This window comes from Micropterus salmoides, unplaced genomic scaffold (assembly GCF_014851395.1).
Source record: "Micropterus salmoides isolate LMB-PRFRI ecotype aquatic unplaced genomic scaffold, ASM1485139v1 Ms_hic_scaffold_4, whole genome shotgun sequence".
Classification (NCBI taxonomy): Eukaryota; Metazoa; Chordata; class Actinopteri; order Centrarchiformes; family Centrarchidae; genus Micropterus; species Micropterus salmoides.
In genome coordinates, this window is record NW_024043372.1 from 95,655 (window position 1) to 119,126 (window position 23,472).

Below are 23,472 nucleotides of genomic sequence, written 5' to 3' on the forward strand. Positions count from 1 at the left end.
CACACACACACTTACTGTTTTATTTATTTTAATATATTTTTATTTTTAACACACACACACACACACACACATTACTGTTTCATTTATTCATTTTATTTATTTTTTTATATATTTTTATTTTTTAACACACACACACACACACACACACACACACACACTTACTGTTTTATTTATTTTAATTTATTTTTATTTTTTAACACACACACACACACACATTACTGTTTCATTTATTCATTTTATTTATTTTTTTATATATTTTTATTTTTTAACACACACTTACTGTTTTATTTATTTTAATATATTTTTATTTTTTAACACACACACACACACACACACACACACACACTTACTGTTTTATTTATTTTAATATATTTTATTTTTTAACACACACACACACACACACACACACACACACTTACTGTTTCATTTATTTTTTTATTTCATTTTTTAAATATATTTTTATTTTTTAACACACACACACACACACACACACACACACACACACATACTCTTACTATTTATATATTTATATTTTAATTTTTAAAATTAAACACATACGCTTTGATTACTTTTAATTAATGAAATTTATGGGGTTGATTGTTCTTATGTAGTATGTATGATGCTTTGGCAATGTTGTTGTTACACATTCATGCCAATAAAGCTAATTTGAATTGAATTGTATTGAGAGAGACAGGTGAGAGAGAGACAGGGTAGGTACAGACAGACAGGTCAGAGTCAGAGAGAGAGAGAGACAGGTCACAGAGAGAGACAGGTTAGGTAGAGAGACCTTTGTCTTTCACTCACCCCTTTTTGACCCGACTGTAGAGTCCTTTCAGAGCAGCTTCAGCAGACAGGAACCCGAAGTGACGAGCAACGTCTTTACTGACAAACACCTGAAGACACAAGAACAGCTGAAGACACAAGACCACCTAAAGACACGATAACAGCTAGAGACACAAGAACAGCTGAAGACACAAGACCACCTAAAGACACGATAACAGCTAGAGACACAAGAACAGCTGAAGACACAAGAACAGCTGAAGACACAAGACCACCTAAAGACACAAAAAAGCTGAAGACACAAGACCACCTAAAGACACGATAACAGCTAAAGACACAAGAACAGCTGAAGACACAAGAACAGCTGAAGACAGGAAACCACCCGAAGACACGAGAACAGCTGACAGACACGAGACCACCCGAAGACACGAGAACAGCTGACAGACAGGAGACCACCCGAAGACACGAGAACAGCTGACAGACAGGAGACCACCCGAAGACACGAGACCACCTGAAGACACGAGAACAGCTGAAGACACGAGAACAGCTGACGGACAGGAGACCACCCGAAGACACAAGACCACCTGAAGACACGAGAACAGCTGACAGACAGGAGACCACCCGAAACATGAGACCACCTCATGACACGAGAAGAGCTGACAGACAGGAGACCACCCGAAGACACGAGAACAGCTAACAAACACAAGACCACCCGAAGACACGAGACCACCTGAAGACACGAGAACAGCTGACAGACAGGAGACCACCCGAAACAAGAGACCACCTCATGACACGAGAAGAGCTGACAGACAGGAGACCACCTGAAGACACGAGAAGAGCTGACAGACAGGAGACCACCCGAAGACATAAGAAGAGCTGACAGGCAGGAGACCACCCGAAGACACGAGAAGAGCTGACAGGCAGGAGACCACCCGAAGACACAAGACCACCCGAAGACACGAGAACAGCTGACAGACAGGAGACCACCCAAAGACAGGAGAACAGCTGAAGACACGAGACCACCCGAAGACACGAGAACAGCTGACAGACAGGAGACCACCCGAAGACACGAGAACAGCTGACAGACAGGAGACCACCCGAAGACACAAGACCACCTGAAGACACGAGAACAGCTGAAGACACGAGAACAGCTGACGGACAGGAGACCACCCGAAGACACAAGACCACCTGAAGACACGAGAACAGCTGACAGACAGGAGACCACCCGAAGACACGAGAACAGCTGACAGACAGGAGACCACCTGAAGACACGAGAACAGCTGACAGACAGGAGACCACCCGAAGACATGAGAACAGCTGACAGACAGGAGACCACCCAAAGACACGAGAACAGCTGAAGACACGAGACCACCCGAAGACACGAGAACAGCTGACAGACAGGAGACCACCCGAAGACACGAGAACAGCTGACAGACAGGAGACCACCCGAAGACACAAGACCACCTGAAGACACGAGAACAGCTGAAGACACGAGACCACCCGAAGACACGAGAACAGCTGACAGACACGAGACCACCCGAAGACACGAGAACAGCTGACAGACAGGAGACCACCCAAAGACACGAGAACAGCTGAAGACACGAGACCACCCGAAGACACGAGAACAGCTGACAGACAGGAGACCACCCGAAGACACGAGAACAGCTGACAGACAGGAGACCACCTGAAGACACGAGAACAGCTGACAGACAGGAGACCACCCGAAGACATGAGAACAGCTGACAGACAGGAGACCACCTGAAGACACAAGACCACCTGAAGACACGAGAACAGCTGACGGACAGGAGACCACCCGAAGACACAAGACCACCTGAAGACACGAGAACAGCTGACAGACAGGAGACCACCCGAAGACACTAGACCACCTGAATACACGAGAACAGCGGACAGACAGGAGACCACCCGAAGACACAAGACCACCTGAAGACACGAGAACAGCTGACAGACAGGAGACCACCCGAAACATGAGACCACCTCATGACACGAGAAGAGCTGACAGGCAGGAGACCACCCGAAGACACGAGACCACCTCATGACACGAGAAGAGCTGACAGACAGGAGACCACCCAAAGACACGAGAAGAGCTGACAGACAGGAGACCACCCGAAGACACGAGACCACCTGAAGACACGAGAACAGCTGACAGACAGGAGACCACCCGAAACATGAGACCACCTCATGACACGAGAAGAGCTGACAGGCAGGAGACCACCCAAAGACACGAGAAGAGTTGACAGACAGGAGACCACCCAAAGACACGAGAAGAGCTGACAGACAGACCACCCGAAGACACGAAAAGAGCTGATAGACAGGAGACCACCCGAAGACACGAGAAGAGCTGACAGACAGGAGACCACCCGAAGACACGAGAACAGCTGACAGACAGGAGACCACCCGAAGACACGAGACCACCCGAAGACACGAGAAGAGCTGACAGGCAGGAGACCACCCAAAGACACGAGAAGAGCTGACAGACAGGAGAACAGCTGACAGACAGGAGACCACCCAAAGACACGAGAACAGCTGACAGACAGGAGACCACCCAAAGACACGAGACCACCCGAAGACACGAGAAGAGCTGACAGACAGGAGACCACCCGAAGACACGAGAAGAGCTGACAGACAGGAGACCACCCGAAGACACGAGACCACCTGAAGACACGAGAACAGCTGACAGACAGGAGACCACCCGAAACACGAGACCACCTCATGACACGAGAACAGCTGACAGACAGGAGACCACCCAAAGACACGAGAAGAGTTGACAGACAGGAGACCACCCAAAGACACGAGAAGAGCTGACAGACAGACCACCCGAAGACACGAAAAGAGCTGATAGACAGGAGACCACCCGAAGACACGAGAAGAGCTGACAGACAGGAGACCACCCGAAGACACGAGAAGAGCTGACAGACAGGAGACCACCCGAAGACACGAGACCACCCGAAGACACGAGAACAGCTGACAGGCAGGAGACCACCCAAAGACACGAGAAGAGCTGACAGACAGGAGAACAGCTGACAGACAGGAGACCACCCAAAGACACGAGAACAGCTGACAGACAGGAGACCACCCAAAGACACGAGAACAGCTGACAGACAGGAGACCACCCAAAGACACGAGACCACCCGAAGACACGAGAAGAGCTGACAGACAGGAGACCACCCGAAGACACGAGAAGAGCTGACAGACAGGAGACCACCCGAAGACACGAGACCACCTGAAGACACGAGAACAGCTGACAGACAGGAGACCACCCGAAACACGAGACCACCTCATGACACGAGAACAGCTGACAGACAGGAGACCACCCAAAGACACGAGAAGAGTTGACAGACAGGAGACCACCCAAAGACACGAGAAGAGCTGACAGACAGACCACCCGAAGACACGAAAAGAGCTGACAGACAGGAGACCACCCGAAGACACGAGACCACCCGAAGACACGAGAAGAGCTGACAGACAGGAGACCACCCGAAGACACGAGAACAGCTGACAGACAGGAGACCACCCAAAGACACGAGACCACCCGAAGACACGAGAAGAGCTGACAGACAGGAGACCACCCGAAGACACGAGAACAGCTGACAGACAGGAGACCACCCAAAGACACGAGACCACCCGAAGACACGAGAAGAGCTGACAGACAGACCACCCGAAGACACGAGAAGAGCTGACAGACAGGAGACCACCCGAAGACACGAGAACAGCTGACAGACAGGAGAACAGCTGACAGACAGGAGACCACCCGAAGACACAAGAACAGCTGACAGACTGATTCCATCCCGTTCCAGGCGCCCTTTCAAGCACCCGGTGCAAAGTGCAGCGCAGGTGTCATTACTAGTTTCCAGCTGACCCAGTTGTCATTTTTTCACCCACATAGTTTAACAAAGTAAATGTAGGCTACTTGTGGCCCGAGCTTAGGGTTAGGAGTGTTGGTCTGAAAAAGAGGTGTGGTCCACAGACAAAGTGCAACCAAACATTTTTTAGTAGTAGCAGAATTGGATAGGGACACGCCCTAAACGCACCTGCGCCACGCGCTCCACGGCGTGTGCTCAGACTGTTAAACTAGGGGCCTTTATGTTCTACACGTTGCAGACAGTTAAACAGTGTAAACAGCGTCCCGTGAAAGACTCGCACCACATCACCGTGAGGAAACAGCTGATACAGGGCGTCTCTGGCCTTCTCTAACTCCACGGAGACGGTGATCCTCTGTTGCTGTGGCAACGTGCTGTTATACGTCACCACCTGTTGGATCATCTTCACCTGCTCATCAGCATTTCGACCCTGAAGAGTCAAAAACACAATGGAAACCAGATAATACTACTGTACTGTACTACTGTGTGTGTACTGTGAAGTAGTGAAGCAGTATTTGACCTCTCACAGTAACAATAAAGTTAGTAAACTGAACTTTGAGACAGATTTTAAAGTGTTCTGAAATAAAGTCTCTTTCACAGGTCAGATGGAGACAGAAGTCTCAGTCTAGTCGGGCTGGTTCTGTTGGTTCTGCTAGTTGGGTTCAGTCCAGGTTTTCAGGTTAGCTGGGTACTGGGGTTAGACTGGTTAGTCATATTAGTCGGGTTTTGTTGAGCTGATACTCGGAGCGTCGCTAACCTCCCAGTGAATCCACTTGAACTGATGGAGGTCGACTTTGGAGAAATCCTCCGCTGTGACATCAGGAAGGTTCCTGAGGGACAGGAAATGTGTTCAGAGTTTATATTCCTCATAAACCAACAGAGTCCAGAAACACCTCCGTCCCTCCATCCGTCCATCACTCAGGAGGTCCCACAGGCTCAGGAGGACTAACTAGGACCAGGGGAACGACCCTTAAATATTTGATCTTCCTTTTTGTCCTGCTCAGTGTGTTTCATGGAGGGGGAGGAGTTTCCTCAACAGTCATTCAAAGAATTTCAGAGATTAAACTTGTGGCGAGTTCACTTCAAAATCATCACCTTCAGTATTTAGTGAAGCCACTCAGGGCCCTTGTGTAAAGACACGTTGTGGTTACTGAGATGAATCAGGTCATTGGAAGCCTCTTCAGTGTCTGTGAGAGGGCTGACTGAAGTTACCTTTAAAACAACTGGACAGGTAAGTTTGTTGAATCTGATCTGATGATTTTGAAAGAACTTTCTCCAATCACTGAACATTTTTCATCATATTAAGTGTGAACGTGGTCGGATTGAACATCTGAGAGATTAAATGAATCATGGACAACAAATTAATCCCAAAACACTGCAGAGACTCAAAGTGACGAGTCCGTGATGAAGCCCAGTGAACAAACTGACTGACCCAGAGTCCACAGAGAGGTCCAGGACTGTTAGCCTAGCATGACATAGACACACATGGATAAAACACCTGACATAACATGTCAACAAAAGAGCTTTGTTGAGAGGCGTTCCTCTAAAGTTTAGGCAGAGCCTGGCGGTTTCTCCTATTTCCAGAGGAGAGAGATGATGATGAAGTCCCTAATGCTGCATCCAGAGCTACTACTGGGTCTGTAGCATCTACCTAAACTCCATAATCCAAGCCTACGTTCCTTCTGGGCCACTGCGCTCCTCCACCAAACGCCGCCTGGCTCTGCCATCCCTTCACACAAAGCGACCTCAGTCCCTGTTCTCATATGTGACACCACGATGGTGGAACGAGCTACCGCACGCCATCAGAGCAGCGGCGTCCCTCTCTGACTTCAAGAAGCTCCTGAAAACTCTGCAGAGAACACTTCCTCTGATAACACTTCTGATCTCTGACATGCACTTCCTGTGAGTCAGAGGAGGACTTTAATCTACACCAGGAGAGTTCAAACATTAGAAGCTGGTGCAGACTACTATAAAACCTGAGAAGTGACCATCACGGACCGGCCCTCCAGACTCCTCAGCAAACAAACATTCGTCTGCATTTTCTTATTTTCCTTCGCTCAGTCTGATTGGTGGATCCATTCAGGTTCAGGACCTCAATGTCTCCCTCTGCAGCGGGTCAGGCGACCAGTAACACCCAGATCAGATTAGATCAGATACTCATGCTTCTTTCAGGTGGGTCAAACAGCGTTCACAAAACACCTCAAGGTTTGTTTTATTTGCCTGCAGCACCAGACGGGTGGAGCTTCAGATTCTGACGTTCGCCTGAAACGTGTTCATTCGTGTTTGTCGGGTATATATGTTCCCGTTCATGAGAAGGAACAAGAGAACACGTGTTTGATGCAGAACTATAAATTCCTTTACGGTTAGTTTGAGGGGTTAAACCCATTTTCTCTTTAGCCCTCGGAGGTTCATCATGGTTCATTAAACAGGTTAGCAGATTCATCCGATTCCAGGTTTTTTATTTTCACAACAAATAAATGAACTGTTCACAGCTTCTATTATTTATTATTTTTTATTTAACCTTTATTTAATAACTAGGGGGAAAGACCCATTGAGATAAGATCTCTTTTTTAAGGGTGCCCTGGCCAAGAAATGCAGCAGGACAGCGAGTCAGACACAATACAATCCAAAACATTTACCCTTTTACTTATATACATATTATTCTCTTAAAAAAGCTCAGTTTACTTTAAATGGTCAACAAGAACACAGAACCAACAGCATACTGATTATTTATCAGCTGATGCGGTCTCTGAATTAGGTAATCAGGTTATTATCATGTTCTACATACCTGCAGTACTTCAGCTCTAAACCAGCTGCTGTAATGTGTTCTCTTAAACGAGGTCCTTTTTTTATGAGGTTTTGAATGTATTCATTTTCTATCAGATGTATAGGAGTGATAACACAGTAACAAGGCCTCATTGATCAAGAGGTCTTCGGTGAACGCTGTGTGACGCCGGCAAGTCGTCCGGTCGTCTTACGTGTCAGAGAGAACGACGGTTCGAGATCCGCTGGACGGACAAACCACACAACATGCGCACGGAGTTTGACCTTCTACCTGCCAAACCAGCGACGAGACATCGACAGCATGCCGTGAGAAGTCAGCCATGATGAAACTGACGGGGAGAGAGAGAGACAGGAAACTGCTTCATATTAACTCCTCCAAAATAAAACCACTGACAGATGGGAAACTGTTCTCCATGGCAATGATGATGATGGTAGTGTTCCTGAAACAGAGGCCATTAGTGACACACACACACACACACTCCTGTTCACACCTGCTCACACCTGTTTCACACCTGTTCATGTGCAGGATGGTGCGGCTTCCTGTGCTGATGTTGCTGATGACCACAGAGGCGGGAAGGGCACATTGAGCGTGCTCAGACAACAGCGACACATCGATGTTGAACTTCTGAAAATCCTCCAAAATAAAACTGACAGGAAACAGTTTACATCTCTTCTAACCAACAAACTAAAACTACTGACTACTATATGCTGCTCTCGAGAATAAGGAAAGGAGGGAACACCGAAAGAGATCAAGGAGAGGAAGAAATAAGGAAAGAGATCAAGGAGAGGAGGAGGAAACACCGAAAGAGATAAAGGACAGGAGTTAACACGGAAGGAGATCAAGGAGAGGAGGAAACACCGTAAGAGATCAAGGAGAGGAGGAAATAAGGAAAGAGATCAAGGAGAGGAGGAAACACCGAAAGAGATCAAGGAGAGGAGGAAACACCGAAAGAGATCAAGGAGAGGAGGAAACAAAGAGATCAAGGAGAGGAGGAGGAAACACAGTAAGAGATCAAGGAGAGGAAGAAATAAGGAAAGAGATCAAGGAGAGGAGGAAATAAGGAAAGAGATCAAGGAGAGGAGGAAATAAGGAAAGAGATCAAGGAGAGGAGGAAATAAGGAAAGAGATCAAGGAGAGGAGGAAATAAGGAAAGAGATCAAGGAGAGGAGGAAATAAGGAAAGAGATCAAGGAGAGGAGGAAACACAGAAAGAGATCAAGCAGAGGAGGAAACACAGAAAAAGATCAAGGAGAGGAGGAAATAAGGAAAGAGATCAAAGAGAGGAGGAAACACAGAAAGAGATCAAGCAGAGGAGGAAACATGGAGCAGGAGGAAGGAAAGAAGGAAAAATGGAAAGAAAGGACGGCTCTATAAAACTAAACTGAGACACTTCAGCGCTTCAGCCTTCATCCATGGACCCAATCAATAGTGATGTGGATCCTGTAATCAGAGTCTAAATAATTGAGTCTAAATAATACACAACAATATTTATTAAAATACCGTTGTCTCCTTCTTACTGATAGAACATGTACAGGATGCCCTCAGACAGTTCTGGATGAAGGTAATGATCGATGTAGTGCTGATTGATGTGTACTCACTCGGCCACAGGTCCAGCAGACAGCGAGCCCATGAAGGCGCAGGGCGCTCCGAGCAGCGACAGCACCGTGCACGAGTTGGAAGCGTTTCCTCCTCTCTGCCAGCGCTGCGAAAGACACCTGCAGGGACAGCGATCAATGCATCATCAATCAGTACCTGTTTACTGTTGAGCTCAGAATGTCATGTGACTTAGTCGTCAATCAGGGTTCATGGAAACAGGAAGAGTCAGCAAATAGCTACAGTCAACAGTCAACAAACAGTCAGTAAACAGCTACAGTCAAACAGTTAAAAGTCAGCAAACAGGTACAGTCAACAAACATTCAACAAACAGTTAAAGTCAGCAAATAGCTACAGTCAACAAACAGTCAATAGTGAGCAAACAGTCAGCAAACAGCTCCAGTCAACAGTCAGTAAATAGCTACAGTCAGCCAACAATTAAAGTCAGCAAACAGCTCCAGTCAACAAACAGCTACAGTCAACAGTCAGCAACCAGCCACAGTCAACAAGTCAGCAAACATTCAACAAACAGTTAAAGTCAGCAAACAGTCAGCAAACATCTGCAGTCAACAAACAGCTACAGTCAACAGTCAGCAAACAGCTACAGTCAAATGTCAGCTACAGTCAGCAAACATCTACAGTCAACCAACAGTTACAGTCAGTAAACATCTACAGTCAACAAACAGCTACAGTCTGTCAGCAAACAGTCAGCAAACAGCCACAGTCAGCAAACAGCTACAGTCAGCAAACAGCTACAGTCAACAGCTACAGTCAGCAAACAGCTACATTCAGAAAACAGTTAAAGTCAGCAAACAGCTACAGTCAACAAGTCAGCAAACAGCTACAGTCAGCAAACAGCTACAGTCAGCAAAAAGCTACAGTCAGCAAACAGCTACAGTCAACAGCTACAGTCAGCAAACAGCTACAGTCAACAGTCAGCAAACAGCTACAGTCAACAGTCAGCTACAGTCAGCAAACATCTACAGTCAACCAACAGTTACAGTCAACAAACAGCTACAGTCTGTCAGCAAACAGTCAGCAAACAGCTACAGTCAGCAAACAGCTACAGTCAGAAAACAGTTAAAGTCAGCAAACAGCTACAGTCAACAAGTCAGCAAACAGCTACAGTCAGCAAACAGCTACAAACAGCTACAGTCAGCAAACAGCTACAAACAGCTACAGTCAGCAAACAGCTACAGTCAACAAGTCAGCAAACAGCTACAGTCAGCAAACAGCTACAGTCAACAAGTCAGCAAACAGCTACAGTCAGCAAACAGCTACAGTCAGCAAACAGCTACAGTCAGCAAACAGCTACAGTCAACAAGTCAGCAAACAGCTACAGTCAGCAAACAGCTACAGTCAACAGCCACAGTCAGCAAACAGCTACAGTCAACAGCTACAGTCAACAAACAGCTACAGTCAACAAACAGCTACAGTCAACAAACAGCTACAGTCTGTCAGCAAACAGCCACAGTCAACAAACAGCTACAGTCTGTCAGCAAACAGTTACAGTCAGCAAACAGCTACAGTCAACCAACAGTTACAGTCAGTAAACATCTACAGTCAACAAACAGCTACAGTCTGTCAGCAAACAGTCAGCAAACAGCTACAGTCAGCAAACAGCTACAGTCAGTAAACAGCTACAGTCAACCAACAGTTACAGTCAGTAAACATCTAAAGTCAACCAACAGTTAATGTCAACCAACAGTTAATGTCAACAAACAGTTAAAGTCAGTAAACATCTACAGTCAACAAACAGCTAAAGTCAGTAAACATCTACAGTCAACAAACAGCTAAAGTCTGTCAGCAAACAGCTACAGTCAGCAAACAGTTACAGTCAGCAAACAGTTACAGTCAGCAAACAGTCACAGTCAGCAAACAGTCACAGTCAGCAAAAAGTCAGAGTCAGCAAAAAGTCACAGTCAACAAACAGTTACAGTCAACAAACAGTTACAGTCAGCAAACAGTTACAGTCAACAAACAGTCAGTCAAATAGTTAAAGTCAGCAAACAGTTACAGTCAAAAAACAGTCACAGTCAAAAAACAGTTAAAGTCAGCAAATAGTTACAGTCAGCAAACAGTCACAGTCAGAAAAACAGTCACAGTCAGCAAACAGTTACAGTCAGCAAACAGTCACAGTCAACAGTCACAGTCAAATAGTTAAAGTCAACAAACAGTTACAGTCAGCAAACAGTTACAGTCAGCAAACAGTCACAGTCAACAAACAGTCACAGTCAACAGTCACAGTCAAATAGTTAAAGTCAGCAAACAGTTACAGTCAGCAAACAGTCACAGTCAACAGTCACAGTCAAATAGTTAAAGTCAACAAACAGCTACAGTCTGTCAGCAAACAGCCACAGTCAAACAGTTACAGTCTGTCAGCAAACAGCTACAGTCAGCAAACAGCTACAGTCAACAGTCAGCAAACAGCTACATTCAGAAAACAGTTAAAGTCAGTAAACATCTACAGTCAACAAACAGTCACAGTCAGCAAACAGTCACAGTCAGCAAACAGTCACAGTCAGCAAACAGTCACAGTCAACAAACAGTCACAGTCAGCAAACAGTCAGTCAGGAAACAGTTACAGTCAACAAACAGTTACAGTCAACAAACAGTCAGTCAAATAGTTAAAGTCAGCAAACAGTCACAGTCAACAAACAGTCAGTCAGCAAACAGTCACAGTCAAATAGTTAAAGTCAGCAAACAGTCACAGTCAACAAACAGTCACAGTCAACAAACAGTCACAGTCAGCAAACAGTCACAGTCAGCAAACAGTCAGTCAGCAAAATGTCAGAGTCAGCAAACAGTCACAGTCAACAAACAGTTACAGTCAACAAACAGTTACAGTCAACAAACAGTTACAGTCAACAAACAGTTACAGTCAACAAACAGTCAGTCAAATAGTTAAAGTCAGCAAACAGTCACAGTCAACAGTCACAGTCAAATAGTTAAAGTCAGCAAACAGTCACAGTCAACAAACAGCTACAGTCAACAGTCACAGTCAAATAGTTAAAGTCAAAAAACAGCTACAGTCTGTCAGCAAACAGTCACAGTCAACAAACAGTCACAGTCAACAAACAGTCACAGTCAACAAACAGTCACAGTCAACAGTCACAGTCAAATAGTTAAAGTCAACAAACAGCTACAGTCTGTCAGCAAACAGCCACAGTCAACAAACAGCTACAGTCAACAGCTACAGTCAGCAAACAGCTACATTCAGAAAACAGTTAAAGTCAGCAAACAGCTACAGTCAACAGTCAGCAAACAGTCAGCAAACAGCTACATTCAGAAAACAGTTAGTCAGTAAACATCTACAGTCAACAAACAGTCAGTCAGCAAACAGAGTCAGCAAAAAGTCAGAGTCAGCAAACAGTTACAGTCAGCAAACAGTTACAGTCAGCAAACAGTCACAGTCAACAAACAGTTACAGTCAACAAACAGTCACAGTCAACAAACAGTCTGTCAAATAGTTAAAGTCAGCAAACAGTAACAGTCAGCAAACAGTTACAGTCAGAAAACAGTCACAGTCAACAAACAGTCACAGTCAACAAACAGTCACAGTCAACAAACAGTCACAGTCAACAGTCACAGTCAAATAGTAAAAGTCAACAAACAGTCACAGTCAACAAACAGTCACAGTCAACAGTCACAGTCAAATAGTTAAAGTCAACAAACAGCTACAGTCTGTCAGCAAACAGCCACAGTCAACAAACAGCTACAGTCAACAGCTACAGTCAGCAAACAGCTACATTCAGAAAACAGTCACAGTCAACAAACAGTCACAGTCAACAGTCACAGTCAAATAGTTAAAGTCAACAAACAGCTACAGTCTGTCAGCAAACAGCCACAGTCAACAAACAGCTACAGTCAACAGCTACAGTCAGCAAACAGCTACAGTCAACAAACAGTCACAGTCAACAAACAGTTACAGTCAACAAACAGTCACAGTCAACAAACAGTCACAGTCAACAAACAGTCTGTCAAATAGTTAAAGTCAGCAAACAGTAACAGTCAGCAAACAGTTACAGTCAGAAAACAGTCACAGTCAACAAACAGTCACAGTCAACAGTCACAGTCAAATAGTAAAAGTCAACAAACAGTCACAGTCAACAAACAGTCACAGTCAACAGTCACAGTCAAATAGTTAAAGTCAACAAACAGCTACAGTCTGTCAGCAAACAGCCACAGTCAACAAACAGCTACAGTCAACAGCTACAGTCAGCAAACAGCTACATTCAGAAAACAGTCACAGTCAACAAACAGTCACAGTCAACAGTCACAGTCAAATAGTTAAAGTCAACAAACAGCTACAGTCTGTCAGCAAACAGCCACAGTCAACAAACAGCTACAGTCAACAGCTACAGTCAGCAAACAGCTACAGTCAACAAGTCGGCAAACAGCTACAGTCAACAAACAGCTACAGTCAACAAACAGCTACAGTCAACAAACAGCTACAGTCAACAAACAGCTACAGTCTGTCAGCAAACAGCCACAGTCAACAAACAGCTACAGTCAGCAAACAGTTACAGTCAGCAAACAGTCACAGTCAGTAAACAGTCACAGTCAACAAACAGTTAAAGTCAGTAAACAGCTACAGTCAACAAACAGCTACAGTCAACAGCTACAGTCAGCAAACAGCTACAGTCAACAAGTCGGAAACAGCTACAGTCAGTAAACATCTACAGTCAACAAACAGCTACAGTCAGCAAACAGTTACAGTCAACAAACAGTTAAAGTCAACAAACAGTCACAGTCAGTAAACAGTCAGTCAACAAACAGTTAAAGTCAGTAAACATCTACAGTCAACAAACAGCTACAGTCCGTAAACAGCTACAGTCAACAAACAGCTAAAGTCTGTCAGCAAACAGCTACAGTCAGCAAACAGTTACAGTCAGCAAACAGTTAAAGTCAGCAAACAGTCACAGTCAGTAAACAGTCACAGTCAACAAACAGTTAAAGTCAGTAAACAGCTACAGTCAGCAAACAGCTATTGTCAGCAAACAGCTACAGTCAGCAAACAGCTACAGTCAGCAAACAGTCACAGTCAAATAGTTAAAGTCAGCAAACAGTCACAGTCAGCAAACAGTTACAGTCAGCAAACAGTCACAGTCAACAAACAGTCACAGTCAACAGTCACAGTCAAATAGTTAAAGTCAGCAAACAGTTACAGTCAGCAAACAGTCACAGTCAACAAACAGCTACAGTCAACAGCTACAGTCAGCAAACAGCTACAGTCAGCAAACAGTTAAAGTCAGCAAACAGCTACAGTCAACAGTCAGCAAACAGTCAGCAAACAGCTACAGTCAACAGCTACAGTCAGCAAACAGCTACATTCAGAAAACAGTTAAAGTCAGCAAACAGCTACAGTCAACAGTCAGCAAACAGTCAGCAAACAGCTACATTCAGAAAACAGTTAAAGTCAGCAAAAAGCTACAGTCAACAGCTAAAGTCAGCAAACAGCTACAGTCAACAAGTCAGCAAACATCTACAGTCAACAAACAGCTACAGTCTGTCAGCAAAAAGTCAGCAAACAGCCACAGTCAGCAAACAGCTACAGTCTGTCAGCAAACAGTCAGCAAACAGCTACAGTCAGTAAACATCTACAGTCAACCAACAGCTACAGTCAGCAAACAGCTACAGTCAGCAAACAGTTACAGTCAACAAACAGTCACAGTCAACAAACAGTCACAGTCAGCAAACAGTCACAGTCAGCAAACAGTCACAGTCAACAGTAACAGTCAAATAGTTAAAGTCAGCAAACAGTTACAGTCAGCAAACAGTCACAGTCAACAAACAGTCACAGTCAACAGTCACAGTCAAATAGTTAAAGTCAGCAAACAGTCACAGTCAGCAAACAGTCACAGTCAACAAACAGTCAAATAGTTAAAGTCAGCAAACAGTTACAGTCAGCAAACAGTCACAGTCAACAAACAGTCAGTCAAATAGTTAAAGTCAGCAAACAGTAACAGTCAGCAAACAGTTACAGTCAACAAACAGTCTCAGTCAACAAACAGTCACAGTCAGCAAACAGTCACAGTCAACAGTCACAGTCAAATAGTTAAAGTCAGCAAACAGTTACAGTCAGCAAACAGTCACAGTCAGCAAACAGTCACAGTCAATAGTCACAGTCAACTAGTTAAAGTCAACAAACAGCTACAGTCAGTAAACATCTACAGTCAACCAACAGTTACAGTCAGTAAACATCTACAGTCAACCAATAATTAATGTCAACAAACAGTTAAAGTCAGTAAACATCTACAGTCAACAAACAGCTACAGTCAACATGTCAGCAAACAGCCACAGTCAACAAACAGCTACAGTCTGTCAGCAAACAGCTACAGTCAGCAAACAGCTACAGTCAGTAAACATCTACAGTCAACCAACAGTTACAGTCAGTAAACATCTACAGTCAACCAATAATTAATGTCAACAAACAGTTAAAGTCAGTAAACATCTACAGTCAACAAACAGCTACAGTCTGTCAGCAAACAGCCACAGTCAACAAACAGCTACAGTCTGTCAGCAAACAGCTACAGTCAGCAAACAGCTACAGTCAGTAAACATCTACAGTCAACCAACAGTTACAGTCAGTAAACATCTACAGTCAACCAACAGTTACAGTCAGTAAACATCTACAGTCAACCAACAGTTACAGTCAGTAAACAGTCAACAAACAGTTAAAGTCAGTAAACATCTACAGTCAACAAACAGCTACAGTCAGCAAACAGCTACAGTCAGCAGCTACAGTCAGCAAACAGCTACAGTCAACAGCTACAGTCAGCAAACAGCTACAGTCAACAGTTAAAGTCAGCAAACAGCTACAGTCAACCGTCAGCAAACAGTCAGCAAACAGCTACATTCAGAAAACAGTTAAAGTCAGTAAACATCTACAGTCAACAAACAGTCACAGTCAGCAAACAGTCACAGTCAGCAAACAGTCACAGTCAACAAACAGTCACAGTCAACAGTCACAGTCAAATAGTTAAAGTCAGCAAACAGTCACAGTCAGCAAACAGTCACAGTCAACAAACAGTCACAGTCAACAGTCACAGTCAAATAGTTAAAGTCAGCAAACAGTTACAGTCAGCAAACAGTCACAGTCAACAAACAGTCACAGTCAACAGTCACAGTCAAATAGTTAAAGTCAGCAAACAGTTACAGTCAGCAAACAGTCACAGTCAACAAACAGTCACAGTCAACAGTCACAGTCAAATAGTTAAAGTCAGCAAACAGTTACAGTCAGCAAACAGTCACAGTCAACAAACAGTCACAGTCAACAGTCACAGTCAAATAGTTAAAGTCAGCAAACAGTCACAGTCAGCAAACAGTCACAGTCAACAAACAGTCACAGTCAACAAACAGTCAAATAGTTAAAGTCAGCAAACAGTTACAGTCAGCAAACAGTCACAGTCAACAAACAGTCACAGTCAACAGTCACAGTCAAATAGTTAAAGTCAGCAAACAGCTACAGTCTGCAAACAGTCACAGTCAGCAAACAGTCACAGTCAGCAAACAGTCACAGTCAAATAGTTAAAGTCAGCAAACAGCTACAGTCAGCAAACAGTCACAGTCAGCAAACAGTCACAGTCAACAAACAGTCACAGTCAAATAGTTAAAGTCAGCAAACAGCTACAGTCAGCAAACAGTCACAGTCAGCAAACAGTTACAGTCAACAAACAGTTACAGTCAGCAAACAGTTACAGTCAAATAGTTAAAGTCAGCAAACAGCTACAGTCAGCAAACAGTCACAGTCAAATAGTTAAAGTCAGCAAACAGTTACAGTCAACAGTCACAGTCAACAAACAGTCACAGTCAGCAAACAGTTACAGTCAGCAAACAGTTACAGTCAGCAAACAGTTACAGTCAAATAGTTAAAGTCAGCAAACAGTTACAGTCAATAAACAGTCACAGTCAGCAAACAGTCACAGTCAGCAAACAGTTACAGTCAACAAACAGTTACAGTCAGCAAACAGTTACAGTCAAATAGTTAAAGTCAGCAAACAGCTACAGTCAGCAAACAGTTACAGTCAAATAGTTAAAGTCAGCAAACAGTTACAGTCAACAGTCACAGTCAACAAACAGTCACAGTCAGCAAACAGTTACAGTCAAATAGTTAAAGTCAGCAAACAGTTACAGTCAACAGTCACAGTCAACAAACAGTCACAGTCAGCAAACAGTTACAGTCAGCAAACAGTTACAGTCAAATAGTTAAAGTCAGCAAACAGTTACAGTCAATAAACAGTCACAGTCAGCAAACAGTCACAGTCAACAAACAGTCACAGTCAGCAAACAGTCACAGTCAACAAACAGTTACAGTCAAATAGTTAAAGTCAGCAAACAGTTACAGTCAACAGTCACAGTCAACAAACAGTCACAGTCAACAAACAGTCACAGTCAGCAAACAGTTACAGTCAACAAACAGTTACAGTCAACAAACAGTTACAGTCAACAAACAGTTACAGTCAGCAAACAGTCACAGTCAAATAGTTAAAGTCAGCAAACAGCTACAGTCAACAGTCAGCAAACAGTCAGCAACACATAGAAAGATATCAAGCAGAGGAGACTACTGGTCTCCATTCTCTGCTAGAGGAGGAGAACTGCTAGTACACTGATACAAAACCAAAAAGTCACAACAGATACCATAACCATGTAACAGAGTGAAACTATAATCAAAACACAGAACACAGAAGACAAGTGGCCTGTACCACGAAGCAAGGTAACTGGCTTATCCACGTAACTTCAGGAGTAACTTCGTGACGTCGGGTGTAACTTCCCGGTTAAACTGTACTACGAAAGGTGGATAGGTGTTACCCGAGGTCTGTTGCCATGGCAATTTACACTGCATCTCTAAACTGCTGTGAGCAGGTTTTGTTCGTGGTTAACTCGAGGTTACCCTGCACATGGACTACACACCACTTCTGTACTCAGAGCGAGCCCTGCAGCCGAGTGATTTTAGAGAGGAATCTTAATTAATTAACGGGATAGTTTCTTAGATGTAGCCCATCTGTAGTCTATAATTGAATTCTCCTAAGTGTTTTCACATATTTAGATTTTAAGGTGTCCAAAAAATAGGGAGCCAGGGTCGTGGTTAATAACCGAGAAAAAAAAAATCCTAGATGAAAGTGTGAAATTTACAAGAAGAAAAATCGGAAATTCCCTGAAATTAATTTCATAAACAATCGAAAATCTCTCTGTTTTCTTCTGAATAGGCCCAATCCACGGCAAAGTCTCTAAGGTGTATGATAGTGATGGTGGGCTAACCTCAGGAGTATTTCCTCACTGCTAAATCTGATTGCAAAGTTTAATCAAAGCTTTCCAATGCATGCATAATACACGGCAGGCGTGTGTGTGTGTGATGTTGCAGCCTTGCAAAGAGAAGTTTCTCTCATAAATGTGTGACTATAACATCAGAGAATATTCAAGTTTTTTACTTGTAGATTAATCTTGCAAATTAATTCTGTCTCGGATTATTAACCCTCTCCCCAGGCTCCTTTTTTTCCTATTACAGTGGACTTTGTGTGCAGTTGAACCTTTACATCTTAATCATTAACACATAAAAGAGCCCATAAAATACATAATAGAGATTTGAACTACAATAAGAACACTGTGAAGATAATTAGGCTACAAATTTACTCCATGCGATGCCAACAAGCCGTCCTGGCTTTGTCGTCCACCACGATATTAGATTTAGCCGTTAACAAGTCTTTACATTCATCATTTCCTGACACTACCAATGTGCATTCCTCTGGAGAAATACGGAGCATGCGCCGTTGCAAAAAAACTCTGCCTGCATGGCCGAACACGTCGCTTTTATGCGAACGCGCACCAACTCCAATTAAGTTAATACCGGGTTAACACGGACTCTACTAACCAACATCTTATTAATGTGTTGATTTGATGTGTTCTCATGAGCTGGATGAAAATATCAGCCTTATTCTTTCAGCTCGGCTGTGTCGACATTTCCACATTAAAAGACTCGGGCCGTTCCACCTCACTTTAAAAAACTTGTAGTCACTTACAAAATGAGATTTATTTATTTAACACACTCAAAGTGTTCCAAACATTGTTCCAAATTAACTTCACAAAGAAATGGAACGAAAAACCCATTCATGCCATAAAATGTGCTCAAATAGAGACTAGAAGACTGAATCTGAACATTTAGGCTGCTGAAAACTCATTACAAGGTGGGGCGGAACATGACCAGTCTCTGCGATAGACTTTAAGATAGCTAAGCTAAAATAAACAGCCTGCATTCATATTAAAACTGTTTTAATATCTCTACCAAACTGCTCATAATATTCAGCCTCACATTTATATGAAACCCGTTTATTTTAACGGCTGCGACAGGCTGTGTGAGACGGACTGGGAGCAAAGCAGTTAGTAGGCTTAATGTAAAAAGAATGTAGGCCTACAATGACCTAAGGCTTAATCAGGCTCTGTGGGATGACATCGCCACGTATCACGCAGTGACATCGCCACGTATCACGCAGTAACATAAAAGCAGCCTATGAAAGAGTCTGCAGATGGTGACGTCACTTTCCAAGAGAGCCGATTGGTCAGTAGGCGCCGTTTTCACAGAGTTGATCTCTTATCTGGAGCAGAACCTGCTACGGAGCAGGTTAGCCGTTCAGCATAAGTTACCATGGAGATCTACTCCAGTAAGAAGTGAACCACCTTTGTGGTGCTGAAAACCCAGGGTTAACCCCCGAAGTTATCTGGATAAGCTCAAATCCTGCTTCGTGGTCCAAGCCCCAGGTCCCACGGCAGGTGATCGCTCAGAGAGCCGGGATAGGTGCCATGTTGGCCCAACTTGGACTTAATTCTGCTCCTAAAGGTCCGTTCTGGAGGGACTCATGTTGGCCAAGAAACAGAACCCACAGACTGTTGAGCCCAGATCTTTATAGAGACCTGGTCCATCAACATCCTGGATCAAGCCCTCGGTGGGCGGACCGTGTTCTGAAATGTCTGAAAGACTCCAGCAAGATGAGAGGAGACTCTGTTTTCCATCGAGGCACCTTGGAGCTCAAACTCAGTCAGATGGTTTCCCAAATATCAGACTGTTTAATGTGAAGATGAAACCAGATTATCGTCTGGTTGCTGCGGTTCACATTCTCCCAGATGCAGATTCAATAAATGCTCTGCAGAATGGTCGAGTCTGTGTATTTGTATATAAATAACATTATGTACTGTTTAAATTGATTTAATACATATTTAATCACCTGTTAAGTTCTGTGTGTGCAGCATGGAGGACTACACACTTTCTTTTCATCAACAAACCTTGTGTTGGAAACAGTCAGTAAACAGCTGTGCAGTCAGTCAGTGCTCTCAGACGATCAGTGGCCTGCTGAATGATCGTTTAGTGGAGGATAATCAGACATTGTTTTAGTTCACTACATCACCTCTTCGACCTGCTGCCACTGTTAGCATTAGCCTGTCTTAGCATTAGCTTGTGTGCTAACCTGCTGTCAGTGTCTTCTTCTGGGTATTTGTCGACCACGTTGATGATGTCGAGACACACCAGACCCACACAGAGAATCTTCTTCTGTTCCTCCATGTTGATCCGCACAGCTGCACTCTGGACTTTGACTCATTACTGAGTCAGCTCACAACAGTCACACACACCGCTTCCTGTCCTCTTCTTCTTCTTCTTTCAGGTTTAATGGCAGCTTGCATCCTGGGTGTTGCTTTACTGCCATCTTCTGGAGTCAGTTAATTCCTACAGTGTCAGATTCTCCCACCAGCTCTCTGAAGAAGGCTGAATCAGAATCAGGGAAAATTCTGTGTCACAGTTGCACACATTGCACAAAAGGCAAAAGGAAAATAAATAAAGACAGAAATTTGGTATATAAAGAAGTGAAAGAAAATACAAAGGAGTGTAGATATGTACAATATTTGCATAATTAAAGGAATTGCACGTCATGGAGCGGGTGGGAGACATTGTCCAAGATGACATGTAGCTTGGACAGCATCCTCCTCTCTGACACCACTGACAGAGAGTCCAGCTCCGCCCCCACAACGTCACTGGCCTTGCGGATCAGTTTGTTGAGTCTGTTGGCGTCCGCTACCCTCAGCCTGCTGCCCCAGCATGCAACAGCAAACAGGACAGCACTGGCCACCACAGAATCATAAAGCATCTCCATGGTTCCAGTCATGTTCTTCTTTATTCGCTCATTCATTTTAGAAGCCTAACTATATATATAGCCTATAGATAAGGTAGTCATCACTGTGAAGCGATTTGAGTATCTATGATAAAGCGCTATATAAGTGTAATTCATTATTATTATTAGCCTGATCAACCAATTTTGTCTAATATACTTTTTGTTTGTAGAAATTAGCATATATACAGACCTTTCTGTTGACAGTGAGAGAGCCAAAGGTCAACTTCGGGAAATGTAACAAAAGAATACCACAAAATTCCGTGTGGTCAAAATGACCGTCTATGACCGAAATAGGTGAAAATGTTCATTTGTTTTTTTGCCTTATGTGTCATTTATATGAAAAACATTTTAAATGATAATACAGACACTTTTAGGAAAAGTCAGGTACCAGAAGGATTTTGTTTATTTTTTCAACAAAGTTATTGCAGATATAAATTTCAAAACGGTCAAAATGACCGTCATGGCCGTCCTAGTGTTAAATCTCTGTTGTCTGGACCCCTCTCTCTTCCCTCGCCGTTTCGTTCCTCCTCTGCATCCTCTGTGTGTCCTCCTCTAGATCTCAGTGGGGATGTCTGTGGACCTGGACCCCCTGCTGGTCAACTTCAGCATGATCAGCTGATCCCGGCTTTCCAAAACTCTCTCAACATGCATGATTAGAGAGAGTGTAGTTTAAATTACGTATAGACCAAAAATCACACACATGAGATTTAAAAAGAAAGTTAGAAAATAAGACAACGAACGACGGAGCAACTGCAACAGGCTGCATGCGCACTTTAAACTGACTAGACACTTCTTGCAGAGTCCACATCGACCTTTAAACCTGCTCCTGTGGTCCTGTGAGCCCTGATCTTTTCGTTCCCTCTTTTGTTTTCTTCTTCTCTGACTTGGATTTCCTGCAGTCTCATTTATCTTCTGATTATCACGATTGATTGTTTGGTTTGTAAAGATTCTGCCATCACAGTTACAGTCGCATGTTTGATACATTCCTATAAGGTGGACAGTCCTGTTCCCAGTCTGGTCTAGACTACATGCATGTAGCGGTCCTCCTCTCACCTACTGATCCCACAGCTGCTGCCACTCTGGCTTTCTTCCATACAGCACCCTCTCTCCCTCGGATTTTAATAATTTAAGTTTTCTTTAACAGCTTTTGGCGAGTTTGTCAACTTCCTCATTACCCATAATGCCCGTGTGCACAAAGCGTGTTGTTTAAATACCGGTCAGTGTATTTCCTGCAGGTCTTGGGTTTGACAAGATGGAGCTAGCTTCAGGCTGTACAGAGCAGACACTGAAGCTCAGAGTGTTTGGCTTGTTTCCTCTAAAGCCATCCGTGAATACGCTTCAGAAATTTCATGTCCGTTTGCATATTGCAGCTCTGTGGCTTGGAACTGCCGCTGCTGTGTTATTGGATCTGTTGTCCGTCTGTAAACACGTGTGGATAGATACTCTGTGCACGAGGTCAGCAAGCATGTAGTTTTTGAAGGCGCTCAGCAGGTTGGTTGGTCCAAACCTCTCGGAGAACTCCCCACAGTCTTTCTGTGGATTCAGGCAGCCTCAACTGCTTATCTCTCTTCATCTCAGACAGACTGGATGATGTTGAGTTTAGGGCTCCGTGGGGGCCACACCGTCACTTCCGGGAATCCTTGTTCTTCTTTACACTGAAGATAGTTCTCAATAGGGCTATACAATTTGGAGAAAAAGTTACATCCCGATTATTGTGGAAAATATTCCAATTAGATGATAATGGAACAAACGGTACTCTGAGTCACTTTGTTTGATTTCAAGAATACTGTAGTGAACAACGGTGTGCCTTTGTGCATTTTTGTATTTAAAATTTAAAAGAACTACTCCAAATTCCTTTTTTTCTCCCACAGAGGAGCAGGGGGTCAAAGTTGCTTCTTCTAAGTGCTATCCCTGACCATAAAGCTGGCACCCTTTTGATTCCGAAGCTGATAACGCGGGGCCTGACTGTTAAACTGACAAAGGGACACGAACCAGCCATTAGCATTTCCCTGAACAGCCTATCAAAACTGACCCCCCCACACGTGTTTCCGTGGCAACTGGCCTTATTCTTTGTTTTATTACCACATCAAAAAGGAAAACCCTGTCTCACCCAAGTGTGACATGGTCCAGAGAGCTGAACTTTGGATGACCAAGGACTGCAGTCTCCAAAGACTCAAAGCATTTAATTAAGTTTAATTAAATCTTTAGTTAATTGATTACGTTTGCCTCTATTTGAGTAGTTATGTTAACACGTTGTTGCTATCTGTTGTTGATATTAG

At 43.8% G+C, this 23,472-nt stretch overlaps 2 protein-coding genes across 16 annotated transcripts in view; both read right to left on the bottom strand.

Annotated features, from left to right (window-relative positions):
- khk (ketohexokinase) overlaps nucleotides 1-20,665 on the bottom strand; it is a 39,190-nt gene extending 18,525 nt beyond the window's left edge. The window contains exons 1-8 of one of the 8 annotated variants that reach the window (XM_038697674.1): nucleotides 20,495-20,636; nucleotides 20,313-20,379; nucleotides 9,041-9,157; nucleotides 7,955-8,089; nucleotides 7,637-7,771; nucleotides 5,416-5,488; nucleotides 4,942-5,088; nucleotides 805-893 (exon numbers count right to left, since the gene is read on the bottom strand). In XM_038697674.1, the coding sequence (XP_038553602.1) occupies nucleotides 805-893; nucleotides 4,942-5,088; nucleotides 5,416-5,488; nucleotides 7,637-7,771; nucleotides 7,955-8,089; nucleotides 9,041-9,072 (611 nt within the window). In that variant the 5' untranslated portion in view covers nucleotides 9,073-9,157; nucleotides 20,313-20,379; nucleotides 20,495-20,636. Of the gene's footprint in view, nucleotides 1-804; nucleotides 894-4,829; nucleotides 5,089-5,415; nucleotides 5,489-7,636; nucleotides 7,772-7,954; nucleotides 8,090-9,040; nucleotides 9,158-20,312; nucleotides 20,380-20,494 lie in introns of those variants that run through there. The other 7 variants (XR_005441540.1, XM_038697671.1, XM_038697677.1 and 4 more) reach the window with 7 other exon arrangements.
- Nucleotides 900-4,823, bottom strand: LOC119886738. Of its 8 annotated transcripts, none has more exons than XM_038697665.1 (4): nucleotides 4,150-4,823; nucleotides 3,014-4,021; nucleotides 2,960-2,976; nucleotides 900-1,601 (listed from the first exon to the last, which is right to left on the bottom strand). In XM_038697665.1, the coding sequence occupies exons 1-4, from the start codon at nucleotides 4,583-4,585 to the stop codon at nucleotides 1,566-1,568; spliced, it is 1,497 nt and encodes a 498-aa protein (XP_038553593.1). In that variant the 5' UTR covers nucleotides 4,586-4,823; the 3' UTR covers nucleotides 900-1,565. The 8 variants fall into 8 exon arrangements, with proteins under 8 accessions (XP_038553593.1, XP_038553591.1, XP_038553590.1 ...); XM_038697663.1 differs by having other exon boundaries at nucleotides 2,759-2,976; XM_038697662.1 differs by having other exon boundaries at nucleotides 900-2,976.
- Nucleotides 20,666-23,472: the final 2,807 nt, after the last annotated feature.